Here is an 11,952-nt window from a genome sequence, read left to right as displayed (position 1 = left end):
GTAGACTTTACACAATGTGTCCACAACAACCGTGCATCTGAGGTAGAGCAATGAGCAGGTCTGATAAGGACAGCACCTACCCCAGGAGAGAGTGTACTTCATACTAGAACTTGTAATATGTGGTTTTGATTTGATGGTATGATGATTTTTCTATTGTTTATTTTCAGAATGTGAGAGTTTAGTTTAGAAGGAGGTGATTTTCTGTATAAATTAAATGACATTGCACTGCCCTATGTCCTTACTTACTACAGCCTACATAAAAACTACAATATTTGTTGTAAAGTAAGCACAGAAGCAAAGATGACAGTTTTTTAGAAGTATTTGTTAACTATTTCCCATGTATTCACAATTAGTCTGAGTTTGTTGTCTAAGTGTTTTTAGACAATATTTAACCATATAAAAAGGTTCACAAGTTTTAAACCTGTATTTTAGTGTTTAGGTCTATGATGTCATGTTACTGCACCAACATTCTGCACTTTAAAGATGCACTTTGTAAATCAGTTTTAAGCTGTTGGCAGGGAACCCAAGACAAATTTTAATAATAATTTAATAAAGTTCATTTTAATCTTAATCTTGATGATGGGGGATCAGCCACAGCTTTTCTATATTGAGGTGGGTTATTGCAATGCCTGGAATGTAAAACTCCACACACCTTCACTAGAATCATTTGGATAACCAGGTCTGGAATTGCCAGTATCTACTGAACAAAAAGGTAAAAGGTAGCTGTAAATTTGAAAATTTCTGTTTCATGACATCACAAGGTGGAACAGAACATTTTGAGCTTTGGAGATGTAAACAGACTAATAACAAAGTGTTACTCAAACATGTGTGAATGAAACAAAACACAACTCCAGGTCTGTTTTTGATGAGGTAACAACATTATAACATGACTAAAAGCTCACAGGAGTATATTTTGTGGAATATAGGACCTTTAAGTTTAATGTCATCCAGTGGAATATTTCAGGCAAATTTTTATATATATATATATCACCTTAGAGACAAGCAGACCAGACCCTCTTTTACATTTTTAGTAGGCTCTGACTTTTTACAGTTACCATTCAACACATTCAACACATAAATTCTATTCTATTCATTCTACTTGAATAATACTACATTTACTCCAAAATACTGCTGTTTTCTATGTCCTGTGTAAAAAGTATATCTGTTTAGAAATAGTGCCCTGCCCCAGATCAGACCTCTCGTAAACACCATTGTGGCTTAAGGTGGTCAGGTGACATGTCACTGTCCTTAGTCCTAGTGACCCGTGTGGTAATCAAAAGCAAATCCTATATAAACTTGTTCAACCATCTAACTGACACGAGTTTATCCCAGATGCCCTCAACATTTTTGTCCCATTTTGTATTGGCATTTCTGTATGATCATTTCTATCTGTTAACACTGTATGAAATATATTTATAAGGGACTACTGGTACTTCATACACTTGCCTGAATACCTCACTTGTTAATCACTGATACAGGAACATTTAATACAAGGGCACATGACTGTAAAAGTGTAATTAGCAGCAGCACCAGAACTGAGATTGAATAAGGGATTTTGGCTGTTTTACTTCACAAAAATGGAAAAATTGGATTTTAAAAAAAAACAATTGGATATTTTAGTGCCACAATCGCAATTTAATAATCCGATGACAATCTTATATTCACACCTGCACCAGTTTTTAAAGTTTTAAATGGACCTATATACTTGTTTTGTTTTTTGTATATTTTGTACTGTATTTGAACAGGAAAAAGAGAGTCTAAGTGCTTTCATTGGATCCCTCTGTATAAATAAAGATTAAAAAACATACACACAACAAAACATATAATGGCCACTCCTCCCAGAACAGTGCAATTTTCCCACCTCAGCCATTTCATTTATCCAGGTTTGGGAGCAGTACAAAGTGTAAACTGGCTCTTACGATATGAACTCAACTCATGTCCTATTTTTCAAAAAGGCTAAACTTTTACAATTAATGTTGACACTAGAACTGATAATAAAATGTGTAATTGGTTTAAAAGCTCACGACGGGGGCTGAAGATGAAGCCTTCGGAACGAGATTATAGACTTTGATACAGGAAGCAGTCTTCTACGACCTGCTACGCTACAGCTACCAAATCCTATTACAGGTAAGCACATGCACAAGTCAAGTGACAAGCACAAGTCAAATGACATTGTGCTGCCCTATATCTCCTTATTTACTTCTACCTACATAAAAACTACAATATTTGTGGTAAAGTGTAAAGTAAGCACAGAGACAAAGACGCCAGTTTTGAATCACTTTTTGATTATTAGCTATTTGCATTTAATAACAAACTTTTTACACTTTTGGTACAATTATCTTTAATAAAATACATTTAGAGGTATTTGTTGACTATTACCCATGCATTCACAGTTAGTCTAAGTTTGTATCCAGGTGTCATAAAAAATATCATGATGTTTTTTTGCCTGTTGGATATATACATTTGTTATGTTACTACACAGCCTCCCTTGTCTCCCTTGTACGGGTTCTTGTCGTCTGGGACTCCCTTGATCAGCATGTCATTGGGAGCCAGGTTCTCCACAAAAGCAATGGTTTCGGCGCAGTTTGCAAGCACCTATGAGAGGAAAGGTGAGTTATATTTACAAAAGGCAGCGTTATTATAATTGTATGTATTGAGGATTTTTTTTAGGTCAACTAGGATAGCACTACAAAAATAAGGTTGTAAAGAGAAATATATTTGATCTAGGTCCATGTGATTTCAATGTAAGCTGTTTTGATGAATACATTTTGACATTAAAATCATATATATCATCTTATAGCATTACATATAAGCTGTTGCATAAAACTAAGTTGAAATTTTGGTCAACACACAAGACATACAGAGGAGTCTAAATGCATGTCTCTATCATCTTATAACATTATTGTGCATTGAATAAAAACATGTATGTTAAAAGTAAAGCGATTTCACTGTTAAAATGTAATATATCCCATAATAATATAATAACTTACAGGTGTACGGGCTGTGCTGACTTCCTTCTTCAATTGGTCCAACTCCATTTTCAGGATTTCTTTATCTGACATATCCCGAGCCATCCTGACTGCAAAGGAGAAACAACTTGATTAAAGTTCAAATCCAACTCACAATTCTCAAAAAAATAGACAAAACATTATACAAATGTGACAGTTAATTGTTAATGATTGTCCCCTACCTGTTGAATGGCGGGGTCCTCACACACAAGAAAAGTTTCCGCTCCTAAGAGCTCGTTTACGATGTCCCTTGTTCTGGTTTGGTTTCTCTCCAGACAGACTGAGTACAGCCGCTCCACTGCTCCTCCTCATCCCAGCTGATCCTCGCCGTGAGCCTGATGTCACCAATCCCCCGGTAAAAGGATTAAACAATCAACAGCCATTTACCCCTTGAACAGGAAGGAAGGAAGAAGAGCAGAGATCCTTCTAGATGCATAGACAACACAAAGTGATTGGTCGTTTTCAGGTTCGAGAATGTGATGATGTCATATAGTCTAAGACGGTTGGGGACAAGAGCCAGTTTTTCTTATCGAATACATTGAGCATTGCCGTGAAATATCTGGAAGGTAAATGCATAAATGTTGGCCCTGTTAATTTCTATTCTTGATTAGACCCAACAACTCACTGTATTACAACAAAAATCAGCATTTTAACAAGCTTCATTCGGTATAAAAGGTCATATATTACGCAAAACTGACTTGGGAGGTTTAAGCCATGTTATAATGATGTCACCTCCTCAAAAACATACCTGGAGTTGTGTTTTGTTTCATTCACACGTGTTTGAGTTATGTTGTATTAATAGTCTGTCTACATCTCCAAAGCTCAAAATGCTCTGTTCCACCTTGTGATGTCATGAAGTGGTAATTTTCAAGTCAACAGCTAGCTTTTACCTTTTGTTCAGTAGAGTTTGGCAATTCCAGGGCTGAAATTATCCATATGATTCGAGTGAAGGTGTCTGAAGTTAAAAACACAGTGGAGCACTTCCTGTACCACCACATGACATCACAAGGTGGAACAATGTTTTCAGCTTGAGAGAAGAACTCAGCCTAAATATGCAAGGATTGTGTGTTAAACATGTGTGAATGAAACAAAACACAACTCCAGGTCTGTCTGTGATGAGGAAACGTAATTATGACATAGATCAGAAAATAGCATGATATGGGCCCTTTAAATAATATTGGCCTATAGAATGTTGTGATTTCATCTTAAACACACTCGTATTTAGAGATCAGTAGGTTGTCTAAAATGAATATAGTTTAATCTGAGCTGGAGGTGAGGTCAGAATTCTGAGGTGTAATTTTCTCTTTTAACTGTCAGATTGCAGATGTTTTGATCTCATTTATGGTTAATAATATCTTTCTAGCTACTGGAACATTTTAAATTATTGAAAACTGGCACAAAGTTCAACATTGTCTCTGTCAGAACAAATGCACAAAAGTTACAATATTTTTTCACAGTGGCTTTCGAGACTCTAGTGCCATTACTCAACACCAAAGACGTGATTTGTGTTTGCCGAAAGTATGTCTGTGCAATCCCTCAATCATCCAGGTCTGATCCATCGTAAAAGCCAAAAAGCAAATCTGTCAACTGGACAAAAAGTTGTAGGAGTGAAGACGTTTTGCTGCTCATCCAAGCCGAACTGAAGAAGCAGCTTGGATGAGCAGTGAAACATCTTCACTCCTACAACTTTTTGTCCAGTTGACAGATTTACTTTTGTTTTTTACTATTAGCCAAAAGGACCTAAAGCTATAAGACTAGTATGGCAAGTTTGTGGAGCTCGTCCCTAACAACAAAAGACTGGGTTCAACATTTGTGAATCATAAGTTTAAAGGGCCCATATGACACTATCTTCTGATCTCTGTTCTAATGTTTCCTCATCACAAACATACCTGGAGTTTTGTTTCACACACACTCACAGATGTTTAACACACAAACCCTGCATATTTAGGTGTTTAGAGTTCTTTCTCTCAAACTGAAAACACTCTGTTCCACCTTGTGATGTCATGTGATAATGCAAGAAGCACACCACTGTGTTTTTAAACGCCACACACCTTCACTAGAATCATTTTGATGATTTCCACCTTAGAATTATCGATCTCTGAACTATGAAAAATACCACTTCATGACATCACAAGCTGGAAGAGAGCATTTTGAGCTTTGGAGATGTAGACAGACTGAAAATAAAGGGTTACTCAAACATCTGTGAATGAAACAAAACACAACTCCAGGTGTGTTTTTGAGGAGGTGACAACATTTTAACATGGTTTAAAGCTCACAAGAATCAATTTTGTGTAATATAGGACCTAGTACAATAGTGCAATACAAATCAATCATTAAAATCACTAATTATACAAAAAATCAGCAACAAGAATTGTAATCAAATAAATAAGTAGTAAAATAGTCCCATTGTTCCAGCATTGCCTTATCTTTAAAGCATATTTGGGGAAATTTCTTTTTATAGCTTCACTGGTGTTGGCATTTTATCTTGAAGGACATCTTTGGTTTGGGTCGTTGTGACATTTTTATTGATCTGATTATAAATTGTGCAGTGATTTGCTATCATAGTTCATATTTGCACTTCCTGTCATTAGCAAGATAGAAGATAGTGAATCCATAGTTCTAAATAAGTCATATTTATACTATAGCAAACATGCGGCATTGGATGTCAAAGTGGTAAGCCAAGTACTTGTCATGCATTCTTTCATGCATTTCGTTTTTTGGTTGTGTATTTCTGCTCAGTCAGCAAAATTCTGCAGCTATAAATACTCAATGTGGCCACAGGACAGCCCTGCATCTCTTAATGTTTAACTGCAATTATGTAATCTTAAATGTTGAATTATGCCTCCCCAGCAACAGGTTTATACCAGTGTGTGCACAGTTACAGTGTGTTATATTACAATGGCTTTGTTCAGTGCTCCAGTCTTCACTTAAGTAACTTTTTCCCACTTGATTTTGCATTGACTGCCACAATTAATTTGAGTTTTTTTCCTTAACTATGTTGATTTTTTCTCTCTCCACATCTCCAAAGCTCAAAATGCTTTGTTGTGATGTCATGAAGTTGTAATTTTCTTTTACCATTTATTCAGTAGAGAGTGGTAATTCCAGGGCTAAAATTGTCCAAATAATTCTAGTGTAGGTGTATGGAGTTTAAAAAGACTTTCTGTATTACCACACGACATCACAAGGTGGAAGAATGTTTTCAGTTTGAGAGAAGGATTCCACCTAAATATGCAAGGTTCATGTGTTAAACATGTGTGAAAGAAACAAAACACAACTCCAGGTATGTTTGTGGTGAGGAAACATAATTAACATAAATCATGTTAGAACAACAGACTGCACTGCAATTTCCAAAGTGTGTATCTACATATCTATCTATTTAAGTCTGTACAAATGAATGTCAATGAATGTGACCATTTAAAAATATAGATAGGAGTGATTTCATTGGTTGCATAGACCCAAGAACACCTTAATTTGTGGCCAATTTGTAGATGAAAATAGGGGGAATTGCGACAGTCTTGAAAAAAATATGAATTATTGATCGAGTGTGAGTGACTTTTCATGTGAACTGTGAGACATGCGGTTGATCTTTAGTTAAACCTCGGCAGGACTGGCCTCATAAGCCATTTTCAGGATCTGGGTTAGTCTCATCGGCTGCAGATTAACCTGGGATGTCATGGTGGATTAGAGGCACTTTGGACACATTTTCAGAGGGTCCACTGAGTAAAAACACAACTTTCTCGTTCATAAGAGGAATGTATATCAGTGCAAATTCAAACATGGCATTGTACTACATAGCCTAGTTTAATTTTGTTTTAAGAGACTAGAATTTTGTTTTAATTTAATTTGTAATCTTTCTACAAGTAGTTCCATGACATATCTTCTGGAAATGGCGTTTTATATATATATATATATATATATATATATATAGAGAGAGAGAGAGAGAGAGAGAGAGAGAGAGAGAGAGAGACAGAGAGAGAGAGAGAGAGAGAGAGAGAGAGAGAGAGAGAGAGAGAGAGAGAGAGAGAGAGAGAGAGAGAGAGAGACAGAGAGAGACAGAGAGAGACAGAGAGAGACAGAGGGAGACAGAGGCCAATAGTGCAGTAACAGAAGAATGACAAATGACCTGACCTTTGGATATCTGTTATGCTCTATTTTCACCTCTAGAGAGCAGCATTTGTCCTTTTTACTGTTCTAAATCCCAGTTGCATAGAGGCTATAGCATGTTTTTGTACATAACGCTTCATCTCCAAGGAAACAAGCAGATGACCCTACAAGGCCAAGTTAAAGGTCAGCGTTATAGAGAGATATCACTTACAGTAAAAATTGAGGTTTTTCGTGGTATTTTTGTGTAATATAAACGTGTAATTGAATAAATGCAAAAAAAATAGATAGACAAAGCAACCACTCCATGGAAAAAAGAAGATTGTGGATTCCCCATGGAATTTAAATTTTAACCATTTTACTTCTGTAACAATTTATTTATTTATAGATTAAAGCTCACAAGAATCCATTTTGTGTAATATAGGACCTTAAAGAAGAAACGTGACGTCGTTTATACGTAATTGTACTTCCGGTGCACGTCGCCTCCGCATCCTTCGCGCTGCTGCAGTTGGATGAATGAACTGCGACCATGGCAGCTCCGAGCAGGAAACAACTTTTTAGGTTTCTGAGCCAAGTGGGAGCCTTTATTTTGACCCGATTTGGGTTTTGGAACTGCTTCAGTATGTTGATGTTGTTTGCTGAACGAGCAGACTCCAAAAGGTAAAAGAAACGAGTGATTTTAGCACTTGGGCTAACATGCTAACAACTGCTATGGCCTGTCTAAACCTGTCAGATATTTGCATACTGACTTTATTAGCTTAACACTATTAGCAGTAAGGCAAATATGAGCTGGCATTTGATATAAAAAAGGTTTAGGTTGATTTTTTTATTTATGCAAAAAGGGAAATCTGCAGTCACTGTTTTAGAATGGGAACTACTACTCTGTAATTTAAAATGGGCTCACTAGTCTGTGCTATATAATTATCATTATGCTTTATCCTTACTTTGTGGTAGGATGGGCATCTTGCTTAAACAACCCCACCCACTCAAGTATGCGCTTAAGTTATACAAATTTTGTCATGTTACTCAAATTCACCTAAAAAAGGATTGCATTTTCTAGATGTTTTAATAACACAGTTTACATATTTGTAGCTACGGCTCTTATTTCCAGTTGTATACATTGCTTTTTCAGGGAAGAACGTCCAAAATATAAGTAACTGTAATGTGTTTCTTTATACATTTAGTACACAGATTGTTTTATTAACATTATGGCTTACATTTTGAGAAACCTCTATTGAAACGAATCATTAAAAATATTGTAGCCTTTATGTGAAACTACTGAAATGTACTTAGTATCATTACTATAACACATTTTGAAGTATGAGATATTGCTGAAGTACATATAGACAATAAACAATAATATTGCAACTAAACTATGCCACTGACACAATAACCCAAGAGTAGATTTAATCCACAAAAATTATTCTAAATCTGCAATATTATTTAAAGTCATGAGTTGTAATACATAAACAATAGAATGAAACAGTTAGTTTACTACTTAGTTTATTACTTAGTTTGTGTCTGTCATGAGGCATAGAAGTTATTAATTTAACATTTTACAGCCTAAGTCTTATAGACAAAAGTAACAAAAAATTTCCCAATAGTGCGAAGAAAAAGTACACATGATAAAAGTTGACCCCCAAAATATACTGCTCCAGCTTTCATCTACTGAACGATATGTTGATATTGTAAGTATCGTGACAGACCTATTAGTAATTTATATTATTGAATTATTTTGTGTTCCTCAGAAAACCGGACATCTCAGTGCCATACCTGTACATAGACATGGGGGCTGCAGTGCTGTGTGCCAGTTTCATGTCGTTTGGGGTGAAGAGACGGTGGTTTGCGATGGCCGCCGCGATTCAACTGGCCATCAGCACCTATGCATCGTACGTGGGGGAGCAGGTGCACTACAGCGAGTGGCTCAAGGTGGGTGATGTTGCAAATTCAAGTTAAGTGAGCTCCACAGTGGGTGGGGTTAGCCTTTATTATGCTTTTTAAACTCACCGGAAATGGAACAAATTAATGAGAATTTCACTTCCATTACCAGAAGTGAAATTGTTCATGTTCAGAGTTGTAGATGTATCTTTTTCCTGTTTCTTTTGTTCGTGCCAATAATAATAAGGCACATAAATATTTTTTACTCTTAAATTTGATGTCAACAAAATGAAATGGTATGGGAAATAAATAAATAAAAATGAATGAATGAATGTATCTAACCCGACATTCCATAAAGAAGGCACTGATTTAGACATATTTTGTTCCCTTTGTATTTCAGGAACTATTAAACTGAACTTCAGCTCTACACATAACAATGCATCGACTTATTAACTTGATTCACTTTTTTTTCTTTTTTTTTAACTTTGTCATGTTTGCAGGTGAGGATGTACTCCAGAGCTCTGGCCATCATCGGAGGCTTTCTGGTTTTGGCCAGTGGAGCAGGAGAGGTGTATCGACAGAAACCTCGCACGAGATCCTTACAGTCGACGGGACAGGTCTTCTTTGGCATCTACCTAATCTGCATAGTAAGGGCATTTCTCAAACGATCATAAGTAAAAGTGTTTCTTATAGATTTTGTGGCACAAGCATCCTTCTATAATTGAATTTTCTAACTGAATGCAATATTTGGATGGGGAAAAACTTTAACCTTTATTAAAATTTTAAGCAAGCTCTTTATAAACGGTGCTTTTATATGTTTTTGATAAACATGAAGCAATAAAAAAAATTCAAAATCAACTGAGATTTGGAGTGAGGAAAAAAGGTGAGGATGAGATTACCCAAACTGCAAAAAGACTCACATGAGAGGACATTTACTTATTATTATTAATTGACACTGAACTACAATTTATTTTAAACTTTAATAACCAAAATATGTGACAACAGCCCAATGATGCAGTTCCTTTTTCCCTCCACTAGGTGTACTCCCTGCAGCACAGTAAAGAGGACAGGCTGGCGTACCTGAACCACATCGTTGGAGGAGAGCTCACCCTTATGCTTCTGGAGGTGTTGTTTGGCGTGCTAGCGTTGGCATTCCTCTCCGGCTGGTACATTCGTTTAGCGGCTCAGATTTTGGCCACTGTTCTTCCTCTGGTCATCCTCCTCATCGATGGTAACCTTGGATACTGGCATCACACTCGTAAGGTGGAGTTTTGGAACCAGATGAAACTAATTGGACATAACGTTGGCATTTTTGGGGCAGTTCTCATCCTGGCGACAGATGGGTGAAAATGGAATACCGCCTTAACTGAACTTTGCACTTGAGATTTGTTGCTTCTCAGGAAAACTGTAATAGCTGAGATAATTTGGTGCCTGTGTTCTCAATGGGAAATTAAAAACACACACTCCCAAGAATCATTTGATGGTTCCAATAATTTATTTGAAAAGTCATGTTTACATTTGTCTGTTATGCTCTGATATGACATTAAGTACTCACACTGTTAAGTATCTGAAAAAGGTCTTAATGCTAGATTTATAGGGCTTTTATTTTGATAAGGTTATTTGATTTGTTTATGTTTAAGGCATCCATCAAAAGTTGAAATGGACATTATATTGCATTCAGAAAGGGAAAGTTACAGATAGCTTAATATGGTTTGCATTATTGAATGTAAATTATCAATGAAAGTCTTACACATAACTTTTTTACTGTATACACTCATGCTTGCGTTTGCATTTATAGCGCGTTAAAGTAGGTTAAGGCAGTGCAGTCATATTTCTAGCTCGTATGCAAGTTAGCAATATACGATTTACCTTGTTTGACTGTTTTAGCATTAAGTAAGCTCTAAAAGTTAAATTATTGCATGAAATTTAAACCAATAATGTTTTTTTTTGTATTTTTTATAATTCCAAAGGTCCAGATTGTTACAGTTTGTACTTAAAGTTAATAAAGTATTTGCCCAGATGCCTGTTTCGAGACTCCAAATCCCAACTTTTAAATGTTGTTGCACAATGCTAATCCTCATGTCTTAGGCAACAATTTTCATATATAATCCTTTTGCCAATAGTGGAGGCTAAAATTTGATTTGGAACAAAATGCTTCACTTGATAAAATGGGATGGCACCTCTCCAGCCACTATATATGTAAATTAAGTCAGATAGCAATATTCAAATCTCAGAGTTTAATATAAACAAGGTATTTACTGAGTGTACTATAATACTGTATATAATTAGAAATGCATACCATTATTACAAAAAAAGTTTTGGGATGCACATAAATCCCACAAAAACACAACAAAATATCTGTGTAGGTCCCCATGCTTGTGTGAAGTTGCGAAATGCAGTTACTTCATTAAATAAATTGAGTTCTTTTTTTAAATTCATACATGTTTGAGTGACCCATTACTTTTAGTCTGTTTACATCTTCAAAGCTCAAAATGCTCTGTTCCACCTTGTGACGTCATGAAGCAGTAGTTTAAGTTAACAGCTACCTTTTACGTTTTTTACCTAGTTCAGTAGAGAGTGGCAATTTCAGTGCTGAAATTATCCAAATGATTCTAGTGAAGGTTTATGGAGTTTAACACAGTGGAGCACTTCCTGTATTACCACATGACATCACAAGGTGGAACAAATAACTAAATATGCAGGGTTTGTGTGTTGTTTGAATGTTTGAATGAAACAAAACATAACAGATCAGAAAATGGTGTAATATGGGCCCTTTAAGGTTATGCTTACAGTGCATTTAGGCATAAGAACTTAAAATTCAAGCATTTTAACATCCCATTATTGAAAGAATTAGGACACTGCACAATAATCAACTGTGTATATTTGTTAAAGGTGCAGTATGTAACTTTTCTGGTGAAGGATCTGTCGCCTACTGTTCTCCATGAAGATGTTATTGCTTTTCTGA

General features: G+C 35.9%; 2 protein-coding genes across 2 annotated transcripts; one reads left to right on the top strand and one right to left on the bottom strand.

Moving 5' to 3' along the window:
* Positions 1–2,373: 2,373 nt before the first annotated feature.
* gngt2b (guanine nucleotide binding protein (G protein), gamma transducing activity polypeptide 2b) lies at positions 2,374–3,274 on the bottom strand. Its single transcript, XM_033985212.2, has 3 exons — positions 3,191–3,274; positions 2,991–3,079; positions 2,374–2,595 (listed from the first exon to the last, which is right to left on the bottom strand). Exons 2-3 carry the CDS (start codon positions 3,072–3,074, stop codon positions 2,467–2,469), a joined length of 213 nt encoding a protein of 70 aa, XP_033841103.1. The 5' UTR covers positions 3,075–3,079; positions 3,191–3,274; the 3' UTR covers positions 2,374–2,466.
* A 4,331-nt stretch (positions 3,275–7,605) lies between these two features.
* On the top strand, positions 7,606–11,006 carry tmem101 (transmembrane protein 101). The gene is made up of 4 exons (XM_033985211.2): positions 7,606–7,769; positions 8,858–9,038; positions 9,488–9,634; positions 10,026–11,006. Exons 1-4 carry the CDS (start codon positions 7,639–7,641, stop codon positions 10,332–10,334), a joined length of 768 nt encoding a protein of 255 aa, XP_033841102.1. The 5' UTR covers positions 7,606–7,638; the 3' UTR covers positions 10,335–11,006.
* Positions 11,007–11,952: the final 946 nt, after the last annotated feature.

Source organism: Periophthalmus magnuspinnatus, chromosome 19 (assembly GCF_009829125.3).
Source record: "Periophthalmus magnuspinnatus isolate fPerMag1 chromosome 19, fPerMag1.2.pri, whole genome shotgun sequence".
In the NCBI taxonomy this organism is placed as follows: Eukaryota; Metazoa; Chordata; class Actinopteri; order Gobiiformes; family Gobiidae; genus Periophthalmus; species Periophthalmus magnuspinnatus.
This window is presented reverse-complemented; position numbering and strand designations above follow the sequence as displayed.